A 26,829-nucleotide genomic window follows, 5' to 3' on the forward strand; every position below is an offset into this window, starting at 1 on the left:
GATTAAAAAAAAATGTATATAAAATCAACAATGTGGATTTCATTTTATTTAGTTTACATATTTTCTCTTTTATGTTTTCTTTAAATGAAAAATGAGATATTCAATTGGAATTTTTAAATCCATTCCATATTGGAATCAATTGAAAAATTGAGATATAAAGAGAATTTCTCTTTAAATTTTTTTTTTTTTTTGTAATTCTTGCAATTTATATGCTACTCTCGTAGTTTCATCTCTTTTCATTATATTTTTATTCTGTTCTTCCCCTCAATTAAATAAAAAATTTTTTAGTGAGTATTTGTGTGTGTGTCATTTGTTGTGATATCAATATGTTTACATACCTTTATACATATACATATACATATTTTGTTATTATATTGAGTAATTTATTGTTATTGAGAAATCAGAATAGAAAATGAAGTAAGTAGAAGAGCACAGTAGAACAGAGAGATCAAAAGAATATTTTTATTATTTTTTATTTATTATTTTTCTTGTTATTCTATTTAACATTTTACTGTTTATATTATACTGTTACCTTTATGACAGTATTTGTATAAAATTTGAATTGTATGCTTGTGTTTAAAAAGCATTTTGTAATAGTATTCTTATTGTGTGGAAAAATAAAATGTCATGTAAATGAATGCCATAATAATTCTCATGGTATGCTAAAATTTTTTTATACATAAATATATATGCAAAGAAGGGCGAAAAACTAGTAGAATATTATTTTTTTTGAATAAATTTTTATATACACACACATGCACTTATATTAAGTATATTATATTATTACATTATCTACGTTCTACAGTGTTATTATAATTGTATGTATATGGGTATTAAAATTTGATTTTGTGGAACATAAAATTTTTTTTTCGAAATTCTATTTTTGTTTACTCATTTTCATATTCTTATTTTTTTATTGTTGTCTTCGTTTTTATTCAATGATTTTTGATAAGTTTTTTTCTCTGCTTTTTTTTTTTTGAAGTTAAACAAAAAAAAATTTTTTCATATATTCCTTTTTGCATCCTTATTTTTTAGCTCAGAGTATAATACGACATATACGTGTGCACACATAAAATATAAGCTAAGAAAGAAAAGAATTTTTTGTTTTTTGTTAAAAATAAAAAAAAATATATAAAAAATATTTTGTAATTTTGCGAGTGTAATCCGCCTTTGATATTTTTTTTTTTTATTTTTTATAATAAAAAAATTTTTTACATTTTTCGTACTTACTTTTAAAATTTATGGTGGACAGTAAAGTTCGATTACACAAAGCAATAATAAACGTATGTACATAAATAGTAAAAAAAAATAATAATAAAAACGTAAAAAGAGAGAAAAAAAAAGGATACGTGAATTTTTGTTTTTTTATTCTCTTTGATTTTTTTATTCAAAAATTTGTTAAAAAAATAAAAAGAAGACGGCAGCAATAAAAAAATAACAAGAAATTTTTGTAATTTTTTCTCTTTTCTTCTTGTTTTTTTTTTGCTTTCATTATTTGAAATCTGCTTTTTTACTATGTAAAAATTTTTATCTGAATATTATAATATGATTTTGGTTACCCTGTGTCGGAAAAGGTATCCTATCGGTATTTTAAATTTGAATTTTTTAGTTTCATATGAAACACGACACTGATAACATTTAAACCATAGTTATAGCCTGTATATGCAAAGCACATAACAGTTTTATATATAAGAACCATAATATATGCAAAAAAAAAAACTTCATAATTTGAATATTAAAAAAAAAAAAAATATTTTGAATATTTAAAATTAATAAAGTGAAAATTATTAAAATAAGAGAGAGAGAAAAAAACATTTTTACGGGAATTTTAATAAAAAACAAAAACACACAAACTATAATCAGCAGCAAATTATAAAAAATAATTAAAATAATTTTTATTTTTCCTAATATTTTACAAAATTTAAATTTAAATTCATAATTTTTTTAAGTGACTCATATGTGTATATAAAATAATTAATAATAACGTAAATATATTTTTAATTACAAATTTATAATTTATATAAAAAATAAAAAATTATTTTATTAATGAATTGAAAATTTAAAAAAAAAAAAAAAAAAAGAACAGAAAATTAAAAAATTAATATTGAAAAAATGGTGATGTCGGAAGTACGATGGAACAGTAGCCGAACTGAAGATAATAATAATTCTTTTAAAAGAAATTTATTAAAAACTTCACATCAAACTAGTTCACATTTATTACCGAATCGATGTAAGAAATTGCATTTTTTTTTTCCAAAATTTATTTTTAATTTTTAATAAGTTTTAAAATATTTTTTGAAATAAAAATATAATTAAAAAAGTGAATTTATTGAATTCTATATTATTATTATTATTGTTACGATATTATTACGATATTATGTTCGTTCAGTCCTTGGAATTTATTGCTATTCTGGAATTTTTTTGAAATTTTTTTTTTTGAAATTATTTTAAATTACATGATATGCATTTATTATAATTTAAATTTTATGTTAAATTGGCTCAATTTTCATATAATGTACGGTACGTGTTTGTATACACTGAAAAAAAAAAATACGGATATCTACTCGTAAAATTGTTATAAACGTTATTAACTCAATAGAAATTTTTTCATATAATATTGTAGAACAGATGGGTGATATAATCAAATGAATGAGTTTAAGACGAAAAAATTTTTTTTTCTTCGAATTGTACTCGAACCAATGACCTACCGGTTTCAAGATGGATGATTTACCAAATGAGTTATAAAAGTATGAAGAAATTTCCGATAAATTGATTATTTATAGTATAATAGGCACAATATACTTATTAATTAAACAACTAAGCGTTGTATTATTAATTTAGTAATCTTCATAAATAATTTTAAAGACTTTAATATTTACTCAATTTTAAAGACATTAATATTTCTACTCAAAGTTGAAATAATTTTTTATCGTTTTTATAACATTAACATTATTTCAATATACCTCTTACAAACGAGCTAAAATTTTTCTAATTATATGGATTATATGGAAATTATATTAGGAAATCGTGTATAACAATTTTATTGACAATCGAATTTTTTTTATAATGAATGTTGTAAAAATACGGTAGGCTCGTCATCTACCTAGTAAATTTAATGACGTGCAAGAAACTATGTGTTCATAATTATCTATTATTTCATGCACTAGCCCTAAGCTAGCTATCAGGAGCGAAGTAGGATAAAAAATATATTAAAAAATGTAATAAAGATATATAAATAGTTCTTTTAACAATAACCACTTTCTTGTTTTTCAAAAATAAAATTTAACTGAATTAAAAAATATTTTGATGGACACAAGTTTATCTGTATTCAAAACATTACCAAACAATAAGAAATAATTTATTTTATTTGTAATATGCTATAAAAATGCCTCAATTCCTTAAAAAAATGTTTTAAATTTGGCTAAAAAACATATACAAAATTATTGTAGCTTATTCAGAAATTAATTAGATAAATTATTTTCATAAACGGATCAAAAGTATAACTAATTTGACAATACTATATTTCTAAAACTGTTAGGAAATGCATTTATGTGAAAATTAGTGTGGTTTTCGGATTGTGTCTATTATGTTTATAAAAAACATCTAATTTAGATAAAATTTCGTATATTCTCAGTATACGATATTGTGTTCATTCAACTCTTATAACCTTATTTAAATTCTACTAAGGCTAGTAAATGTAGACCACAGTACAACTGTACAAATAATTCACTTAAGAGATTGACACTTGCAGAATTTATTAGCTTGAATAATAGCACGGTATATTACGATATATACTTAATATCCTAGCAACGAGGTAACGGTAACACAAAATTTGTGCTTTATTTTGAGATCATTACGATATTTTACTTTTTAGTCTACAGTTAATTACGTTTTATTATTTTTGTCAATAATAAACGTAATATTTTTGAACGAAGAATTCTAAGAAAATGATTAACGATATACGAATTTAATAAAATAATTTCAATATAAATTTGCATATATATCTATAACAGTAAACCCATAATAAGCACCTTAATCTATCCACAAATTTATGACTAATCTTAGTAATCTTAAATAAATTATTTTATTTAAACTTTTTTTTTTTTCTTTCAAAATTTATTGATTATCTTGAAATCATTATTTTTGTAATTGTTAAAATTTCATTATCTTTGACATACTCCAGTCACACCTCCTTTCACCCCACGTATACAATATTATTGTTCTTATCATTTCACTTATAAGACCTTAAAATAAGACCTAAATTATTTTGAAGTAATTTTCTATAATTAAAAAATAACTTACAATCAGATTTAATCATCATACTAGTTTTCTCCCACATCAATGTAGGTATGCCCCTCTAAGTACTCTTCGAATTGATAAACTTCCAAGAATTTAATATACATAAAAAAAAATTTGATAATTGAATTGAGGTTCTTTAAATTAATTATAATAAAAAAATTTTTTTTTTATTAAATTTTAAGATTAATAGATTTTACTTAACCGGTTTTAATTTTTATTATTTAATTGCGTCTAAAATGTTATTTCGAACTTTATTAAAATGTACTTGACATTTGAATATAATTTATATTCATGTCATATTATGTATAACAGATAATGTATATATATAACAGAATTTTTGATTGATATAAAAAATTTTTTTGATAATTGGTTATCAAAATTTGATTAATTCTGGGAGGAATAAAAAAAAGATAAAATAAAATTTCTTACACTTTTTTCTTTAAAAACCAGGGTAGGATTAAGTGAGTATGGCATAATTCGATATTATATTTGTTACATATTCTAATATGCGTTATATTTCATTTGATTGTGAAAATTTAAGGCTGATCAGGAAGGTATTAAGAAAATATTGAAATTGGTGCTCTAAAACATATTTTTCTGCAGAGAATGGGAAAAATAGAAAGCGAAACAATGAAGAGGGTATCGACAATCTAGAGAGCGAGACCGTGACTTCGATACAATGACTCAATTTAGATTTTCGAAAAGTGATTTTCCTAGACTGTTATATGATGCCTGACTTTATCTATATGTGGTCCCTAATATAACGAGTACTCCGTATAAGTTTCAGAAAATTTTATAGATAATACCAAGTTTTCGTATTATAGACAGCCTTTATATACTTACAAAAAAATTTCCGTCTAGAAGTAAAGATGTTCCTTTTATATGGAGTTCTCCTTATATTTAGCACATATCGTTGTTGTTGATTCCATTTAAAATTAATTGCCATTTAAATTATTTTAAATTTTTTAATTAAATTTTACAATTATCATTTTCATATAAGTATGTCACAAAATATATTCACAATATCATTTGGATCTTAATAAAATAATTTTCTAATCATTTAATTAAAAAAAATTTTATAATTTTTTTTTAATCCTAATTTTCGAATATACCAGAACTATTTTCCTATAGAAATTATTATTTTATTTTATTAATGTACGAATTTTTAGGGGACTTCCCATTCTTGTTTCACTTTATTTTATCAGTACATAGTTTTTATAAGTACATAATTTATTTTAATTACAGGAAATTGAAAAAAAAATTATTTTAATTAATCAATGATATTTGTTAATACAACATCACATGCCTTCATACATATCTGATTATATACAGGCTGTTTCTCATAATTTCTGGGATAAATCTTTGATCAATTTTCAGCTCCAAAAATTGTAAAAATTTAAAAAAACAAAAATAAACAAAAATTTTAATTTCGAGGAGCTCTATCTAGAAAACTGTGACTTATATAAAATTGATTGTCAGACTAAAAATAAAGAAAAATTAATTGCCTGTGAAGCAAGTCCCGTTAAATACTATATTTCCCGGGATTTCGAAGTTATAACAATTTATTTATACACAGAAAAAATCTGGTATCTTTTTTTTCAACAGACTGTAGCTCGAAAACGAGTATATCTGCCACCTCCGCCCATGCAATTGTTTACTGGAAATTGATCAAAGAATCATTCCTAAAATTATTTGCCAATTTATTCGAACACACCCTGTTTATGTTTATAGAAATACAATTTTCAATTTATTTAATTTGTTTAAAATGATTCACAATAATATTTTAATCATTTTTAATATTTTATCAGTGTTTTAATTACACAATCGTTTCTGAATGACTAATTTTTGTTTTTTAATTATGATCTAAGAATATTTTTTATTTGCTAGCATAAAAAAAAAATTTTTCATTTGACTATTGAGTTACGGGAGATAGTAAAGATAGTGGGGCCAGGAAAGGACTTTGTATTTAAACATATGAAATGTTATCAATTTAGGTTAATCGAATTTTTATAAATTTTAATTTTTTAACTATATGCTTATAATAATAATTTTCATAAATTTTTTTTCAATTTGATTTCATAAATTTTTTTTTTTTTATCAGTAAGCAAAGTCAATACTTTTAAATTCTTTATTTACGTATAGAAAGTGTGTGTACTGAAAAAAAAAATTATTTATGATTTTGAACACATTATATAATAAATACCTATATTACCGGAAATACTTATGAAGCATGTCACTTTGGAAATTTTAATAACTCTTAAGTGTTTATTATATGATAAAACCGGGATTTCGAATTTTAAATCTTAATTAAATAAATTCATTTATAACACTATTAATTTTAATAAACTACTATGAAATGTAATTCCGAAATTCCTTTCGATATTAATAGCCAGAGTTGGAGTAATTATTGGCATTCACACTATTTCTATTGTTTCGTCAGTTTACACTTTACATAACAATCAGTGACTTCAATAATGCCCTTACGACATAAACTTTGGAAAGTATCACATTCCAAAAGTTCTTGACATTATACACATTTCCCAAATGCATTCTATACGTAATGGATACGTAAAATAAAAGTAAATTGGGTAACGAAAAAATCGATTACGCTTTTCTTCTACATGTCATATGAATATTGCCAGAAATAACCAATTAAATAAACTAGCATATATTTTCAGCAATAAAGTGCTGAAGTTATTAAATTTTTTTCTTAAACTGCACCATAAAAATGCTATGTTTTTAATGATGTGGTAACAACGTTTGTTAAAAACTAACATTTATATAGAACTTTCAATTGAAATTTTTAAACAAACGTCAAAGTATATAATAATATTGTTAAAATTGTGTTCCAAAATGTATCAAAATCTTAAGCAGTTTTTTTTACAATGTAAGGGTATTGAAAGCTCTGAGCCGGTACTACAATCGTATTAATACCGTACTCAAACTTTTTATAAAGCATTATTGAAGTCACGGAATACTTACATATATTGAGAAAGTTTTGATCAGTTATTTGTATTTTATTCTCTTATTATACCACTCTCAATTGAGCATTTATCTATAATGTTCTATTCTCATCTCTTGTAAACGTGTTACAAGAGTACATGATATATATGCAGTATTTCTTAAATTTTAAAATTTCACAAAGTGTTTTTTTAAATTATAAAACTAAATAATTAATTAATTAATAAATAAAAACTAATTCTTTTAAAAATTTATAATTACATTGTATACTACTTCTACGCTTAAAATCGAGTGTCAAATGTTGAAGAACCTTTTAAAATAATCTTTAGTATATTTTAATTAAATTCACACTTAAAAAATATAATATTGAAATACATATGTACATATATGTAATTATCAGTGAATCACTTGAAATTAATTGATTTTGTAATTTTAATAAATAATTAAAATATTTTATTTATTATAAGAAATTTGAGAAATTTCTCAGATTTCAGCGTTCCACTATCCAATTGATATCCGAAAATGATATGATTTTCGAATATATTGCTCAGGAAATTCACATATACCACCTTATCCAGAAGTATCCCTAAAGTACAAAATGTACCAACGTTTTTTCATATGAATTCCTCTTCCAATTAATATTCAAATTTACCACATTTACATTTAGATATACTAAAAAAATCCAAATAAAGGTTATTACTTAGCTTTATTAAGTGATTTGGGAGAAGTTAAATTTTCCAAAAAAATTGATAAAAAAAAATTTTCGAGGAAAATTGTCTGGTACATTTTGGACTAGTTGGAAAAATGTTTGGTACACTTTAAATTTGTACAAACAGATTTTGAACTTAAACCATTTTTCAACTCCTAAAATGCATGATTATGCGCAGATACTGGCAGAGATTACGTGATATCTTCAAATCAATTCGAAATAAATTTTAAGAATTTGAAAATTTATCACTCGTTTCAAATTTATAATCGAGTGATTTTACACATTAATGATAATAATCAATTGAACTCATTTTAATTTTAATAAATAAAATTTTTAATAAAAATTAATTTTAATAATAATTAATTACAAATATAGAAATTACGTGATAAAATAGATAAGAAAATTTTATTATTGTTTTTTTTATATGGAAATTTTATACTTTTCACCTTCATTTCATAATATTTAAATATAAAATCACCACTTAAGGTCGCAATATTATGGCGTACGTGTGTTCAACTTCTTTTTGTTTTGTTGTTGTAAATTGTCATAATTTTTTTTTTTTTTGTTTAATGATTATTTACGCGGTTATCGATTTTTTATCTAAATTCATTATTTACGTTAATTTTTTCAATTTTTTTACCTGTATCTGAAAACAATTGCGCATTTTTAATTTAAATGAAAAAAAAAATTCAAATTATTGAATAATTAATATTTAACGGGAAATTTTTTTTGTCATATTATGAAATAATTTGAATAAAGATAAAGAGTGTCAGAAAATATTTTATTCACAGATATTAAGTGAAATTTCGGTAAATTCAGTGAATTTAGACCTTTACTTATTAAAATTTATGAAAATTTAGATTGACTCATTTCTAGAGGGGTCTGAGCCTCGTACAGGGTAGTACTTGTCATTTTGATCTTTGCTCTCTCTAATTTCTTTAATTTTTCTCACTCTTACCAATTAAAAGGTTATGTTTAGGCGTTAAATGAAAATACACGGTATTAAAGTTATTTAAAGGTAGGAGGCATCCTCAAAATGAGCGCAAAACTATTAAAACCTTTTCTAATTTACTTTATTTGAATCATAATTATCGTTAAACGAACAATCTTCTAGCACTTGAATGGTAGATGTTAAGTTGTTTCATTTTCTTCTAAACACAACAGTTAAATCTCGTTCTTTATCTCGATTATTCTTTCTCAGTTGGCATTTGGTAACAGGCTGAATTGTATCGTTCTTTCTCATTTTCTGGTATGTTTCAGGTTTAGTTGTACGTCATTGAGTTTTGTGTGCAGTTCAATCTTGAATATGTCAAATGGCAATTTAAGGAGAATATAATTGTTTCGGAAAGCCGTGCTGCAATTTGAAGCGCTGAATATATTTTCAGTATCCTCTGGAGTAGTTTGAGGCTGTCTTGCGAAACTCAATTAATTGAGTATAGGTACAATCAGGTCACGTTCACAATGTTCTAGAAAAAAACGAATCAGTTGACATGTTGGCGAGGATAAGAACTATAACATTTCTTCATGGTTCAAAACCCTTCTACAGGATCCGGCCACATATTGTTTTTTGGGAAACAAACGAATTAATTTTCATTTCATTTTAAATTCCAATTTTGATTAAATTTTCTTCTTCATCAAAATCTTTTTTACCTAATTTATTTGTTTTGATTTTTACACATTCTTACCTATGAACATTTTATTAAAGTATTTTTACTATTATTGTTTATTACAACAAAATTACTATTTTATGTTGTCTATACTAATAACATTTATACTTGTACTATACAATAGAATTGATGGCCAAATCAATACAAATAAAAAAAAAAAGAAAAGTAGCCAGAAATGATGCCAGATTTGAGTGTGTGCGTGTGTGTATTTTCAGACTAAAAATAAATAAATCTTTATATATGCTATCCTTTTCTTTACATTGAACTTTTATACTGCGTGTATTTCTTGATGAAAATCGATTTTTTTTGTTTTGCTCTTATTTTATTTTATTTGATTTGATTACGTTTTGTTTCTCTTTTTGTTTTTCATTTGATTATCCTTGTCATTGTTTCTTATTATACGCTTTCTTTAGTTTTAATTTTTTGTTTTTATTTTGGCTTTCTCTCATTTCTTATGTACTCCAACTAACACATGAATAGAAAAGAATAAAATTCTTATTTATTATTTTGTATACAAAGCTTTTGTTCAAAGCATCACACGTTGTCCTTAAATTATTTTGTTAACATACATTTGTACATATACACTGGTACATTTTATTCATGTATTCTTATACGACATATATATAGCAAAAGGTTTTTGCTCTCAATTAATAGTTTTATTAAATAAAATTCGATAAGTTAATTTAAATTCATTTTCGGTACATATTGCATAGCAAATCAATATGAATTCAATAACATTACAATACATATAAGGAAGGAGCTTTAATATTCCTAGAATCCGATAAACCAAACATTTAACGATTTAATTGAAAATGTCCTGCAAATATGCAGTTCGCACAAATAAACTGAACAGTTTTAATACTACTTGAGCTTGGAATACTAAAAATATATAAAAATTTAATTCATGCTCAAGGTGGTAACTAACCATTGTCACATTTTCTGACATGTCTATATTCTGACATATTTTATACAATTTTTACTTTAGCCAAAAAAAAAGTGGTCAAATTTAATTACTTGCTTTTAACACTGTTCCATTGAATTGAACCACAATTTTAAAGGTTTGAATAGTCTTTCCTGTAGAAAGTCGTAAATGTTTACGAGCGGGTTGAAGATTAAATTGATAAACCGATTTTTGAATTCAATTATAATGTGTCAAAATGTCGGTTGATAGGGTAACACACACAGTTTTGATCTCCTTTCGAATTTTGAACAAATATTTGAAATTTAAATTTGCATCTGATAGTAAATAGCTATGTGCCGTGCTTATGATCTTCATTTAATATTATTAATTTTTTATATGAACCAAAGTTTTGTTTCAAGATTAATAATATTTCGAGAATTTTATTGAAGCCTTACAGAGTTTAAATTGAAAAACAAAATGCAATCGTAAACTAAATACATGAAATACATAGGCCCATATTGGGTTCCCTCTACATTTCTTATCATTTCTAATTTAATAAAATAATTATAAAACACAGAAACTACCCTTATATTGATGAAATGCATATTATTTAAAGTCTTCGTATGCTCAACCACTTTTTTTTTGTTTTATAACAGTTTGACCTAAATATAACCTTTTTGCAACACAATTTTGTCACTATTTCATATATACATACCTACATATATAGGTACTTATATAATCATATATCAGGGGTCAACACAATAGGTAACTACTATAAAGGACATTATATATAGGATATACAATACAATAATTTCATTTCTCAATTATTATTAGAATAATATTGTCCTACTTCTAAAAACAGTGGTCAAAAAAAAAATCAATAATTCTTTACTCTATTTCAAATTATTTGAAATGCGTGGGTGATATTATTTATTGACCCGTAACCACTATATCAGTTATCTACATTTTATTCACTTAAATTCATTTTTATATTTAATATACACAGTTCAATATCAAATATTTTCGAACAGAAAATCAATTATTCACTCCATCGACGTATAAAATTGAACTCATAATTTAAAAAGTATTGGAAGCCATATGTGGTTGTATACGAACATTATAAAAATGATCGTTTAAAAAAATGTTCGGGATATTAGTGTAATATACGTTAGGTACTGTTATCGATCCGATTAATTCTTTTAATTTAATACTTTGTATATGTGATCGGGTTTTATTCGGTTTTTTTTCTTTCTTCTGATTAAAAATAATGTTATACGATGTATGTATGTATTGAAACAGTTGAAATCCGAATTTGTGTTATTTTTAAACGAACATTAATTTAAATGAGTAAGTCGTAAGAGTATAATATGTATGTATGCCGAAACGAAATTCACCGAAGGGTGACAGATGTTAATGTTATTTAATAAAAGAACACAATTTTTTTTTTATTGGAAAATTGTTCTGTTGGAATACAATTTTATTAGAAATTGTTGTTTTTTTGCCTTCATCGTCTTTTGATCATAAAAAGGTTTATTACTACGAAAGTTATATCAGAAATTAACTGTTAATTTTCGAAAAACAAAAACGAAACAGAAATAAAAATGAAAAAGGTTATTTATTTTTTTTTTTGATTTTTCTTTTATTTTTTATAATTGCTTTGTTTTGACTATAAAATTTTTCAGTGGGGATCATTTTAATTCTTTGTCTTCTACAAAATATAAAACTCGTATACTCGTATTTTGTGATAAATGTTTAAACAGTTAATTATGTCTGGTGATACTAGGGTCCTCTTAATAAATGAAAATTCTCGATAAAAAGAAGGTCAATTTATAATAGAAAGCAATACCATATAGTTAAGAGCATGTATAGCACGAGACAAAATATATGTATAGTAAGGTCCTAATATATTCTTTGTATTATTTATAATTATTTTAATTTTATAAATTCAAAATCAATGGGAATAAAATTATTGAATTGAATTCATTAAAATTGAAGATAAATTAAAATTAATTAATTGAATTCACATATTTCTTGATGATGGTCTAAACTCTAAAGAAATTCCATATAATTATGTATGTAGTTTTATTCGATGTCGTAATAATAAAGTATTTGGCAATATACAAAAGAATGATTGATAAAAGACGGGTAGAAGAAATCGGAATTTCATGAAATTTTTGCGCCTAATATTCATTTTTTTTGTTTTTTGTTAATTTACTCTATTGAGAAATGAAATTATTTTCAAGATTTTAGTGAGATTTTATGAAATTCGGAACATTATTTACTCCACTTGGAAGTCAAATTTTTTATTTCATATTGAAGTCATTCCCGAATGAATCACTATATACGAATTGCAATATAAATAAAGTTAATTTCCAAATTACTTTAATTTTTTTTCTGCAAGTTAAGATGTTCAATTTATTACAAAAATCCGATTTGTACCAAACAATTTTCCACTAATCCATGTTTTTTTTTGTGTTTTTCCTTTTCTACAACCTTTGGGAGCATAGGGCATTTACAAAGCTTCACCATCTGACTCTGCTCTGCGCCATTTCTTTTATTTCATTCATTCTTAATGTGTTAGCTTGATCGATACAGTTTCGTCCCCTTCTGAAGCCCGCTTGCATCTCCCTGAGGTCCGCTTCCATTCTACTTTCTGTTCTTGTGTATATTATGAGTGTTAACACTTTGACAACAGAGTTCAATATTGTGATACCTCGGCCAATTTCGACATTCAGATAGGTCACCCTTTTTTGGAATTTTTATTATGATGCCACTTTTCCAGTTTCTTGGTATATTCTCCGTCCACCATATTGTGTTGAGCTTCGAGGCATAATGTTGGCTATTGTGTTAGCGCCCGCCTTCAAGAGTTCTGCTGGTATTCCATTGAGACCTTTTGCTTTGTTGTTTTTCAATTTGTGAATAGCATCAATTATTTCTTTTTTGCTTGCTGGGCCCTGATTTACTCTATTGGTGCTGCCGTTGCTTTCTTGTGTTTGTTGTTAATCCATGGTGTATCAACAAATTTTCCTCGAAAATTTTTATTACAATTGTTTTTTTATGGAAAATGCTGTCTTGGAAAATTAATTTTAATCGAAGTACATTCATGATTTGCATAACAGCCTTTATGGGGAAAAAACCTTTTAATTCCTATTATTCTTTCAGTACCACAATATTCAGTATGTACCATATCTAATAGAAAGTTTTCCATAAAATATATAAATTTAGAATTGTTATAAATGTGATCAAATAATGAGAAGTTCTAAAATTAAAACGAACAAAACAAATAAAATAAATTCCAAACAAAAATTATTTATTGACAAAATCTTAAGTCATTGTTTTCTAAATCAAATTTAATCAAATGGACACCTTAATCTTAATGTCTAATATTAGTTGTATAACAGTTATAATAAATAATAATAGCCGAAACAGAAGGAAAATAACAAAAGTTATATACCAAAATTCTTCCATAGTATGTGAGCATAAATTCTATATAAAATATTTTTATCTCAAGGTCATTGAATATATAAGGCGAATAATTTATTTATATATATCAATTTTTGGCTAATTTCTCTACATATATACTTACTTATATGACATCATATAATTACATACGTTTATTTTCATATGACCTTACAATATTTTCCTTTAGCATCCGTCCCACATAATTAACAATATTGTTTATAATTTCATTTCATTTTTACTCCTACAATGGCTACATATACAAATTATTATACACACACAGATATATTTATATATATATTGTATGTATTAATATAAAAAAAGCGACTAACTAATTCGCACTTAATAAGAAAAGGTTCGTTAAACCCACAATATTTTTTTTGATATATATACAATAATATAAATAACACTGGGTGTAAATATAATTATATATCTACATAAGTCTATTTATATCTAATTATTTTTCGACTTGGCCGTCTGTATCCTGTGTAGAGAACCTAGTATATTGTGTATATACATATAATATGTGTGTGTATGTACAATGTGTTTATCCTTATATGATTCTTTATAAATATGAAATAACAAAATTATATATTTATAATATATAGAGAGAATAGTTGGGGTATACATAGATCTATCGAGTTTTATTGATGTTATGTGTAGAAAAATCCTCCTTGACTTTCATTTTCATCTTTAATGAACCCAAACAAAAATAAAAAAAAAATTTACAACTACAGTATACATATATCCAACATATATATATACATATATATATGTTATATAAATAATTACACACATCTCTAACATGTGTATGAAATGAAATGGAGAAATAAATGAATAAATGAAAAAAAAAAAAAAATACGCTGAAAGAAAGGAAAAAACAAATTTCGAAAATCAAAACAAAAAAAAAATAAATAAATAATCCTTAAATATAAGTAAAAGGATCACGCATATCCTGCCATTCATTCAACTATAATATTCACCAACAAGGAAAAAAAAAGTGAATATTTTGAATTCTTAGACCCAAAAGCAAAAAACAAAAAATAAGAAATCATTGACCATCCACAAATACCACATCAGAGATGTAGAAATATCGATTTTTTTTTTCCAGTATCAAATCAATCAATGGTACGCTAGTCAATCATCTCCATTTTAATTTCATCATATAATTTAAACTATATTTTCATCAAAAATTTAATTGAGAACAATTCTATATGGTTAAGAATAAGGAATGAATCGGATATATTGTAGATTGTAGTATATAGATCATGAATTAGAGTAAATACATTCATCTTCCGCAATCGGTGTTTGTTAATAAATTTTAAAACAAAAGATGCTGCAAAATTCACAGTTCAATGATAACACAAGTGGACATTTTTTTTCCCGGGAATTTTAATTTTCTATTTAAACATTTTGTAAGATAACAAAGTTTTCAATAGTCTCATGTGTTAAGCAGGACCACCTTTACGGAAGTGAGACATGGTTGATTTTCAGAACTTAATATACAAAAGATACAAGTCTTCGTTAACAAATGACTGAAAATCATATTTTGTAGAATATTCTGGCCAAGAAGGATCATACAATTATGAGTTGTAGGTGAAGACGAATCAGGATCCAAATAGAATAAGTTGAAGAAAATAAGTTGAAGAAAATTGAAATTCATGCTACATTCTAAAACGGGTTTGTAATATCGACCACACTTTATGCTGGATCCGCATTGATGAAGACATGTAGGAAGTCCGAAAAGAAACCTGCAGGTGAAATATCCCTAAATATGGGATCAAATAAAGAGATTGGCAAAAAACAGAGAAAATTGGAAAGGCTATGTTGAAGCCTCTCAAGTTTTCAATAAATTATATACAATTTTTGATTTCAGTTTACATTATGAAAATATTCAATGAATCAGAATATGCCACACAATGTAAATCATTTAGGAGCATGCTCCGGAATAAGCATTTAAAATATAACAAAATCAAATTAATATTTATCAAGGATGTTATTCTGTTACATTATATCGCAATAATTCTAATGATGTCCTCGTAAACACCCATAAATGTACTAGTATTTATAATAGCGCAAGTAAAGCAAAGATCTTTCAAAAAACTTAATTTCAATGTACAACAATATAAATTTCTTTTCTATTCCATTTCTATAGCTATACTGAAATATAGCTACTGGATCATTCCGTACAGATACTGCCGCAGTTGACCATATAAATTTCTGATGAAAACTTATTTATGCTATTATTTATGTCCTTTATATACCACCGTTCCATATATCCTTTAATTTCTCCATTATTTTCTTATTTTTTTTTATTCTTGTAATTATTTTAGGAAAAAACAAATTTCTTCCTCCTGTAATATCCAAGAATAGTTTCAATGATTTTAAGAATCATTGGACGTCTACAGACTAAGTTTTTATGTCGATAAATATATCACATATTTTCGAATGCACACACACTATATGTATATAGACACAGATTTACAATAACATTGTATTTAAATATTTACTTTTATATTAAATTGTAGTAAAATTATGTGGAAATTTATTTTTGTTACTTATTTGGACTGCACCCACATATTTTGTTTATTAGCTATCCATATAAGATTAAAAATAACTTAAACGTAACATACATTTTATATAACTACATGCATACATTCTGGAAGATTAACTTATTTATTTGCTATTTTAAGAATATTTAAAAAAAAAGAAAATGTCTGTCTAATAATAAAATGGAAAATTTTTACGTTCTATAATAAATTATTGGACGAATGTAAAGGAAACTTTGTTGTTACTTTGAATAAGGAAATTATTGGAAACTATTTGCATTCGCATAATATCAACTTTAGTTGTAGTTTAAGAATTGAGTGATTCCAGTCCGGGACCGAATTATCTTTTATAGTGACGACAATGAAAGAGATATACGCGGGGGCGTTTATTGATAAATATACAAAAAAATGTTGAATATATGCTGGTGCCCCACCAGCAAATTAATTAAATCATTGGTGGCGCCTCTCTTATGCAAGAGATATGATTTTAACTGTATTTTGTCCAACTAAAATGCTGCCGTGTTTTTCTCCAACCTAATATGATTCCACCAGTATTGATTTGAAAATTATTGGAAGTTCGCCATTTATTCTGGGATAAGTTTTCCGGCCGTTTCCGAAACATTCTCTCGAAATATTCAGTTGTTATAACTTCATTTACATGTTTCCCTGAGCATAGTTTGCGCAAGGTGAGTAGTCTTCTCTTCGAAAAGAGGGATGGAAGAATAAATTTTGTTGGAAACCACTGATTTAAACTAATTATTTAAATCAGTGGCTTCCAAATTTAATACTGAGAAATTCGCCAACAGGATACATACTTTGCCAACATTGGAATCACCCTCGCATACATACTTTGTTTTTTCTAAGAGCTTATGCAACAAAATAACTTTTTATATTCCCATGCTTATTCCATGCATTTGAATGTTTTTTTATACGGTACTTTTGTAAAACAAATTTAAAACATACACATAAAACATTTCATCCTTCATCTTCTTCCTATTGAATTATGTTTACATATATATGGATATTTTGTGATGAGGAAATGTATATATGTATGGCCAGGTGGTCAGTTTTACATGGAACATTAAAAATAATGCTATAAAAATCATCATACCATATTTAAAAGGCCATCATACATTAAAAAGATATCCTTTATTTTTTTGTTAAAAACTCGTATATAATTTGGATACAAAGTTGAGAATATTAAAAATTTGAGTATATTTAGAAAATTTTCTTCAACATGCAATGTAATTTATGACCTAAAGTAAAAAAATAAAATAAAAACAAAACTCGTTTAATTTTTGCTTAACAATGCCGATGAAAATTGAGAAATTATAAAAATTAGCTTACAAATTACGCGTTGTTGCGATCTTGCAGTGGAAGAGATGGTTCGGAAGAATTTATTAATTTATAGTGCAAAAAATTCAATTGGCGTGTTTGTCAAAGTGTTTGCTCTCTTAAGTTTCTGCTGGGCGTCTCCCGAAACATGCCGTTTAAAAATTGAAAAACGGGAACCGGCTCTTTTAATAATGCATGATACGGCAATATTTACGAATTATTTCGAGGTATGCCAGGAGCTCCTTTTAGGAGGAGAAGAATTCCGCGAATTATTCTACAAGAAAAACTAGTGTTAAAGTTGGTTTGGATATCGGATGAGTGACACATTATAACTTTACATGTGTATTTAACTGCGTTTTCTAGCTATGAAAATTTTTTGAAAACCATCCATGAAATTCATGTTTCCCGACTACTATTCTAGTGCAAAATGTAAGAAGGATTAAATTCTTCTGCTAGAACTAAATTTTTTGATAAATTTTTTTTCTAAACCTTACATTAAGAATTTGAAAGAAATTATTAAAAATTATTCGTTTTTCTTTTTATTTATATTTTCAGATATAAGTCGTAGTCGTTTATCGAGATCACCATCACCACCTCATTCAAGTGGTAAGTATTAAAGTTAAATTATACTCAAATTTTAATTATTCATCAACTTTCAAAAAAATATTTAAAATTACCAAATCTAATCTTTTATATTGTCAATAATTGTGTATTAGAACTCTAATAATTAATATGCCATAGTTTTAACCCTCAACTGCATTAAATTTTTTTTTGTCTTATCTTCAATTTTTGTTAATCAATTAATTGGGTGGGGTAAAATATTCACTTTTATTTGAAATTTCAATTAAAATCCAATTAAATCCTTGTATTTCTCTTTTTTTATTTATCATATGTGGTTACATACGGCTCACGTCTTAACCCATTCCTTTGTATACCCACTCATATTCTATAAACCCTATTTATACCTTCATATTTGTCAACATTTTTTTTAAGCATATTTGGATGTTATTGCTAAAAAATGATATTTATTTTTATTACATTAATTTCCCATCATTCTTTACATGTAACGTTTCCCTTTTTCTAACTAAATTAATAAACATTTCAAAAACTATTTTACTTAAGATTATATAGAAGAAGAAGAAGTAAATCTGAAGTGTGTAATAATGCAAAATAAATATTTATTATTTAAAATGACAAAATAAGATCTTGAGAAATGATCCTTTTTCTTTTCTTCTTTAAATAAGGATTTAATTTAATTTTTAAAGTATTAGAATATTGGTAAAGGTAAGGTAAGAAGAATATAAAATAAAAAATTTCAATCACAAAAATACTTTTTTTTTCCATTTAAATTAGGCTATTTAGGACCCTTTAACCCTATACTTGTACATTTATATAGAAAGGTAAAAAAAAATAATAAGGAAAAGGGTGACAAAATAGGAAAAAAAAAAGAAACGAAAGAGTTAAATGATTATTAGGATTAGATCATCATTTAAACCCCAACCAAATATTCCAAAAAAAAATCAAGAAGGATATTTTACTTCAATTTCTAGATTATTACTGAAGGATTTTTACTTTTAGTTTTTCACTTTTCATTTCAATTCCGATATTATGTAACTACTCTTGATTATCCTTTTTTTTTTTAAAGGGATACAAAATGTGTGGTAATAATGTGTAAAAATAGTTTCTTATAACTTGTTTTTTTCCTATTCTATTTTTATTATTCTTGGATATTCAACTTACATCTAGCATGTTGCCTAAAGTGTGATCAGCTTGTTCTTTAAATACAAATGGTTTGGTATATAAGTAGACGTATAACACAATATTGTTGTGTATTATAAAAGGATGCTTTTAAGATAATATTTTTGTCACAACTACTTTCTGTATATATGTGTGTGTATGTAAACAACTGTTCTATCTTTACTATTTTGAGAGGTAATGTAATATTTTAAAGATATACAATGTACATATGTTACGACGTGTTGATAACAAACAGAAGAAAAACAAAAAAAAAAATGAAAAGGATCAAATTTTTATATCATCAACTTGAAAAATAAAAAAAAATAAGAAAACATGAGAATAACACATAAGATTGGATAATATAGAAAAAACAAAAAAAAAAGTGAAAGGGAAAAGGGCAAAAGACTTTAAATTGTTAGGGAATATTTTTTTTTTTGTTCTCTTCTTCTTATTGTTGTCGCCTTCTATATATATACCTCCTATACGTCCACAAAATCAGCGACCATCTGCTTTTATACTCTCTATATTGTATTGTGTTTATTGTTCTAGTCTCCTACATATTTTATTAATACACACTTATAGGTATATTCATATATATGTGTATATTACAATATTTATAATGTATGAATTAAGGACAATGAATTAACAAAAACAAAATAATAATAATAATAAGGATATAAGAATTTATTTTATTAATTGTAAGAAGAATAGAGAATTTTTATAGTTTTTAACCCTAATATAGTCACAATTCAATTCTTACATTGTGAATTCCATCTTATGATTATTGATTATGTTCGACATACTTATGTATAATTTAATTGTACAGGGTGATTTGGTTAATAATTTGATTAGATAATTGATAATAAGTGAAACTGATATTTAAAAGTAGATATGAACGCTCAACAGTTATTTGGGAAGGTGTTGTTGTTCAGATCCTTGTTAAAAATTTCATTTCGGATTTAATGGAAAGTAAATAGTGAGTGTTGGAAAGTAAATATTAAAATGTATTGTGGCTTTATCTAGAATGGAATGAAATGGCAAACCACTTGGTTTATGATTGGTTTTGACGTCTATTGGTTTTGACGTCTATTGGTTTTGACGTCTTTTGTTGTTCTTAAAATGCTGTTATTATCTCAAAATGCGTATAATACTGAAGCTTATCAAGTGTCTTGGAATAGGACTCATGTAATTTAGGATTGGAATTACAAAATTTGCCATATTTCGACGTGAGAAAAGTTAATTTGCATCTTCTTCTACCATAAAACTTTCAATTTTTTTTGTAAAATGAGTACAACATAAAATTAAGAAGCGTCAGAATTTTGAGTTCTGGTTAACCCTTTCAAAATATTTCATTAAATAACATGAAGATCTAAACAACACTGAAATTTTTTCTTTCAAATCTGTGTACAGTGGAATCCGCTTATAGTCACTACTGTTTATAGTCATAATTCGGTTACAGTCAACAATTTCGTTGTCAACAACTTTTTTATTATATTTTCATGTATTTTCATTTGTTTATAGTCACAAACGTTTATAGTCACATACGGTTATTGGATCGTATTTTTTGTGAACCATATTACTTAATTCATATATTTGCCGCCGCTTATAGTCACATACTCTGAACGCCTTTTTTTTTTTAAAGCGGTAAGTAGTTTTACTACCTACTTTACGGCAAATAGTTTAATTACAATATTTGTTGTCGAATTTGTAGCGGCAAATTTTGTAACTTAAATATTTTTTTCTGTCACATTTGTGTACTTAATTTAAAATTAAATAAAAAAAAAATAAAGTTTTGAGTTTTATTTATAAATTTTTTTTTTCTACTGACTCTTATAGGCATATGATGCTTATAGTCACACATTTTTATGAGATTTTTTGTGTGACTATAAGCGGACTCCACTGTATCTAGAAAATTGAATTTGTTTTAGTATCCTGTTCCGATCACTACTTAAAAATTTTACTTAATTTCAATTCTGTAACCAATAGTTCAATATTGTGCACATTTCATAGAATCACCCTATACACATTCATATTATGTAAAATTGTGTGTAAATAATAATGTCCATATGCTATCTAATGTAGAACGAAGTATTCATTACTCCTTGAAAAAAGGATTCTGTTGTTAAATTAATATTTAAAATAAAACACTTTCATTTACTCATTCAAAAGGTTCCTTATACATTTTGGTTCAAATTGGACACATACGGTATAGAAATTCCATAATTTGTCTATATATATACAACAAGTATATATATAAATCCATATGCGCTTCCTATATATATACAACATATATTTAAACCGTTCTTATGATCCTTATGTATAGATCCTTAAAAAAAAAAGAGAGAAATAAATAAATTACTTAAGAACAGATTAGCACACTTATACAATATATTTGTTACCATTTTTAATGGATCTCAACAATTCGGTGATATTATATTGTATGTAGGCTAGTTCGTTTATTTCTTTGTTTGCGTTATAAAGCACAAGTTGGGCACACTTTTAGGTCATTTATATTACATGATACCGTTCAATATAATGTAGGCAGTTCTCCCTTTTTCTTTGAAGGGTTTAGATGACGGTTTTGAATTTTAAGTAAATGAAGAGAGGGGAGAATCTTTTTTCATATAATACAATTTAATTGGTAGGTTGTTTTATATGATGGTCTTTAAGATATTCGATTTCAAAGAGGCATTTTAATGGAATCTTTTTTTTTTTTTTTGTACATTTTAAGTGCGTTCATATTTATAAATTGTGTTAATTATGAAAATGAAGTCATAAAAGTACAAATATGACTAGAAAATATTCTATAATTTGTGAAAATTTTAATTATAATTTAAATTATAGTATTCCTTAATAAATGCAATTAATTGGCTAGTTGAGAGAGAGAGGCATTGCTTCCCAACATGATTAAACGAAACCAAGTAGACAGCAGGTTCAGTCTTCTTGAATAGACTATGCTGGAGAGAATTTAAGGCTATTGAGTTGACCTGAAATTTTAAACAAAAGTATAAAGCCCCTATTATGTTATGTGTTTAACAGAAAATAGTTAGGATTTTACAGTGAGTTTTAGTTTTAATTTAGTTTATGTTTAAATACTTCTTTCATTATATTCAGTATAGCACCTTATTTTCATATAGCCTACAATTCTTCCCTTCCTCCTCTTATAATTACAGCCTATACAATTCTTCTCTTCCTCCTCTTCTTTCGGCTCTATAGTTCGGGGTGAACTTTGGCCTTCTTCACGATCTGCCTCCAACTGTTTTCCATTTTATGATTGTTAGTTTTGCAGCATCATTTTCAATATTTTCTTCCCATTGTCTTCTGGGTCTTCCACTGTGTCTATTTAGAATTGGTCTTGTTTGCAGAATTTTGGCTTTGTGGTCTATGTTCGTTAATTCGAATTACGCTACCTGTCCATTTTAAACTCTGTCACTTACTAAAACTTATTACATCTTCGCCTTTAATTAGTTCGTTAAGCTCAGCATTTGTTCCTTTCCTACATTCGACGTTTTCTAGATTTATGGACCCAAATATTTTTCTTAATACCTCTCTTTCAAATATTCTAAAATTATTTTCATCTATTTGATTCAGGGTCCATGCTTCGCAGCCATACGTTACTACCGGACGAATAATTGTTTTGTATATTAGAAGTTTAACTTGTAGCGATAGCATTTTTGATTGTGGATCTCTGACTTCTAAATCCCGCTTGATACTTTCCTATTTGCTCCTCATAATAACTTCTCAACCTGTTACATAATATTTATGAGAAAATTTTATAGAAAGTGTTCAAGAGTGTAATTCCTCTATAATTGTCATACAGTAACTTGTATCCTTTTTTATGAATGGGATATAGTATTCCAGTTCTGAATTCTTTCGGCATTCTGGCAGTTTTCCAAATTCTACATAATATCAAGTTATGTATTCTTAATTGGAGGTGCTCACCTGTCATTTTGAATAGTTCCGCTGTTAATTTATCTTCTCCAGAAACCTTACAGTTCTTTAGATCTAATATTGCACTTTTCACTTTTTCAACCGTTAGCAATCTATCCTCAGTTCCCGCAGTAAATAACTTCACATTTCTATTTTCTATATCATCCTCATGCAATGTATTTAAAATTTCACCGAGATCCTACAATCCCAGAAGATTATTTTACGGAAAAACTCCGTTTCTACGTAAATTTATAAATTTAAATTTACATTGTTACTCTACTAAAGATTTTAAGCAATTCTATAACATTACAAAGGAATCTCAAAATAGTCCAGAATTTAGGCAATATCTTTTGTGTCCTACTTATGTGTTTGCATTGCTCACATCATCATCACAGCATTGAAATTATCATAGATGCCTCAAATGAACATTCATTAAGCTTCTGAAATTTTGTACCATCTTTAATTTTCAAACATCATCAATAAAAAATTTTTATTTCATAACTTTTATCCTTTATTCCCATATTTTTTCACTTCTTTTTTATTAAATATAACAAAATAAATTTAATATGCAAAACTGATTTACTCGAAATGTTCCCGTATAACTGTAAATAAAAAATAAAACACAAAGAATCTTACCCAAAATCAGGGCATGAATTATCCATATTTTGACCACAGGTCCACCATTTATTGTATATTATGATTTTTTGAAAATTGTAATAAAAAAAAATTTCACATACATTCATTTTAATGCTCTACTGGTTGAATTTGAATAGAATATCAATTTTTTTTCTGTTTGTTCGTTCTACTTGTTTGTGTTGTTATTTTAGCTTCTCAGTTTATTGAAACTCACCCCTTTTTATTATTATTTTATTATAATAACATTTTCATATACATAATTCGCCTTTTCATTTCCACACATTTACATTTCCACTCAATTCTCTACGTATACATCCTTCGACATAATGATCTGGAATTCATATTCAAAAATGAGCATACAAATATAAAAAGTATCCTTTTTTTTCCTGCGACTTTTTAAATAATATAAAAATTTTATTCAAAAAATTTTGTATATAAATATTGAGAACAAAAAAAAAAAATTCGACCATATGCAAAAGGCTTCTAAAATTTTACAGAAAAGGGTTTGGAAAATGGAACGAAAGGAGTATAATGTTTATTGTGTACATGTGTGTATGTGATTTTTTATGAATATTATTAAGAAACGTTCCAATTTTTGAAATGTGAAAACATGCATAAAATATGAAAATCACCCAAAAATAATAAAAAAAAAAATGAAGAGAGAAAAAAAAAAAAATTTGAATTTGATCATTTCAATTTTTTTCAGCTTTGATTTTGTTTACATTCTCACTGATTCTCAAAGTTTCAAAAATAAAAATAAACTTCCCGTCTATTATTTTCTCACCTAAGTATTAGGAAGCGAACATTTACACAAAGAACTCGAAACAAAGTGGTAAAGAATTCTTCAAGTACAAAATCTCTTCGATTATTTTCTCTCCTATATTTATGACTGAGAGAACATTCAACAAAGAAATGACAAACGTTTTCAAAGATAAACAAATTTGGTGAAGCAACACTTATATTGTCGAATTTTCTTTTATTACAAACGCTTACAGAAAAAAAGACAACATTTCGGCAGTTGTGCAATTTTTATTTTCTGTTCGTGAATGAAGGCAGATACCTTTTCAAGGTGGTCGTGACAAGATTTTCAACTTGAATTGAGCAATGCCATCTGAAGCTTATGAAAGAATAATAGAAATTCCGAATTAAAATTCCGGTATTTAAATGAATAAGTTTTTGATCTTTCGTATTTTTGTTAAGGCGGCTGCCCATCCGTTCGAATACAATCGTTAATTGCAACATTTGTAAACAATATTTAATCGGAAAATTCCAGTAACGAATTAAGAGCGGAAATTTTATTTTCATGAATTGTAGGTACTTAGCATTCTTTCGATGTTTTTCTGAGTATAACTCAGATTTTGAGAATCTCTTTTTATTATATTGCATGCATACATAAATAATAAAGGCTATACTGTGATTTTTCTCTTCAATGTTTTTTTTTGCATTCTTTTTGACAGTGAATATTTAATGTAAACGTGAATTTAAAAACTGTACACGAATTTTGCCTTGAATTTTGAATATTTTATAATATTCATAAGTAATTTTTTATTATTTCTTATTCGGAATTGATGAATTTAAACATAGATTCGGACAGTTTTACGGACTGTGAAATATAAAAAAAGAGAGAGAGAAAAAAAATTAACTAAAATATAACAGCTTACATACTTTTCGATAAATCTCAAATATCTCTAAAAACACACGTTTACATATACAAATGTATAATATGCATAAAATCCACTTGGACCTTGTGACTGTTCGTTTTATTTTTGTTATTTTGCCGAATGATGGTTGAATATTTTGAATATTTAAATTTTTTTTTTCTGTGTTGTGTTCGGTTTTTGTTCATATGAATATTATGAAAGGTTATTTTGAATTTGAATATTAAAACGAGGGTTGAATTACCAATAAAAGGAAATAGCTATATATGTAAAATAAAAATGTGTATATTTAATTTTGCTATGCTTATAAATAGCATAAATCCTGGAAAAAAAAGGATATTTTTGTGTTAAGAAGAAAAAAAAAATTTTTTTCCATATCCCATTATAGACCAAACACGTGCAAATTTTTTTCCATTGCCTGCTCCTGTCATTTATTTTGGTATTAGATTAACAAATTATGGTAAAATGAAAAATAATATGCAAACACATTCTTCTTCTTATTTTTATTTCCACATATTGTAGCTGTATGTGTGTGTGTGGTTAAGCTTGTATTTATAGGTTTATTCCTCCTCAAATATTAATTTAATTATTCCTTATATAAATACTCTTATTAAAGGCATATAATAAATCTCCTACACACACAATATTCAAATATTAATAATAAATTTTAATATACATACGAATTTTGAAATAAAACGTTAATAATATTTGACTGGAGTTTGTTGATTGAATAGAATTCCAGGAAAAATAGCCGACACTCCGAATAGTAAAATCGTGCCGTGTCGCTAGCACTATATCGAGCACTCCGAACATAATTATTGGTGAGAATAGTGTCGCCATATTAGAATAACAATTAATTATATCAGTTAGAAATTCAAATAATTTATTCAGAAAAAAATCTCCATACAAAAGAAAAATTCACTGTTGTACCAATATTGCCGGCAGCAAATTGTTCATTCCATCTTAAGTTCTGAAAAATTAAGAAACA

At 25.6% G+C, this 26,829-nt stretch overlaps 1 protein-coding gene across 1 annotated transcript in view; it reads left to right on the forward strand.

Moving 5' to 3' along the window:
- Nucleotides 1-2,068: 2,068 nt before the first annotated feature.
- Nucleotides 2,069-26,829, forward strand: part of LOC129615912 (protein nubbin-like) — a 31,665-nt gene continuing 6,904 nt past the window's right edge. The window contains exons 1-2 of the mRNA XM_055531329.1: nucleotides 2,069-2,230; nucleotides 18,436-18,486. Coding sequence (XP_055387304.1) covers nucleotides 2,113-2,230; nucleotides 18,436-18,486 — 169 coding nt within the window. The 5' untranslated portion in view covers nucleotides 2,069-2,112. The remainder of the gene's footprint in view (nucleotides 2,231-18,435; nucleotides 18,487-26,829) is intronic.

Source organism: Condylostylus longicornis, unplaced genomic scaffold (assembly GCF_029603195.1).
Source record: "Condylostylus longicornis isolate FDR11 unplaced genomic scaffold, ASM2960319v2 ptg000153l, whole genome shotgun sequence".
NCBI classification, from domain to species: Eukaryota; Metazoa; Arthropoda; class Insecta; order Diptera; family Dolichopodidae; genus Condylostylus; species Condylostylus longicornis.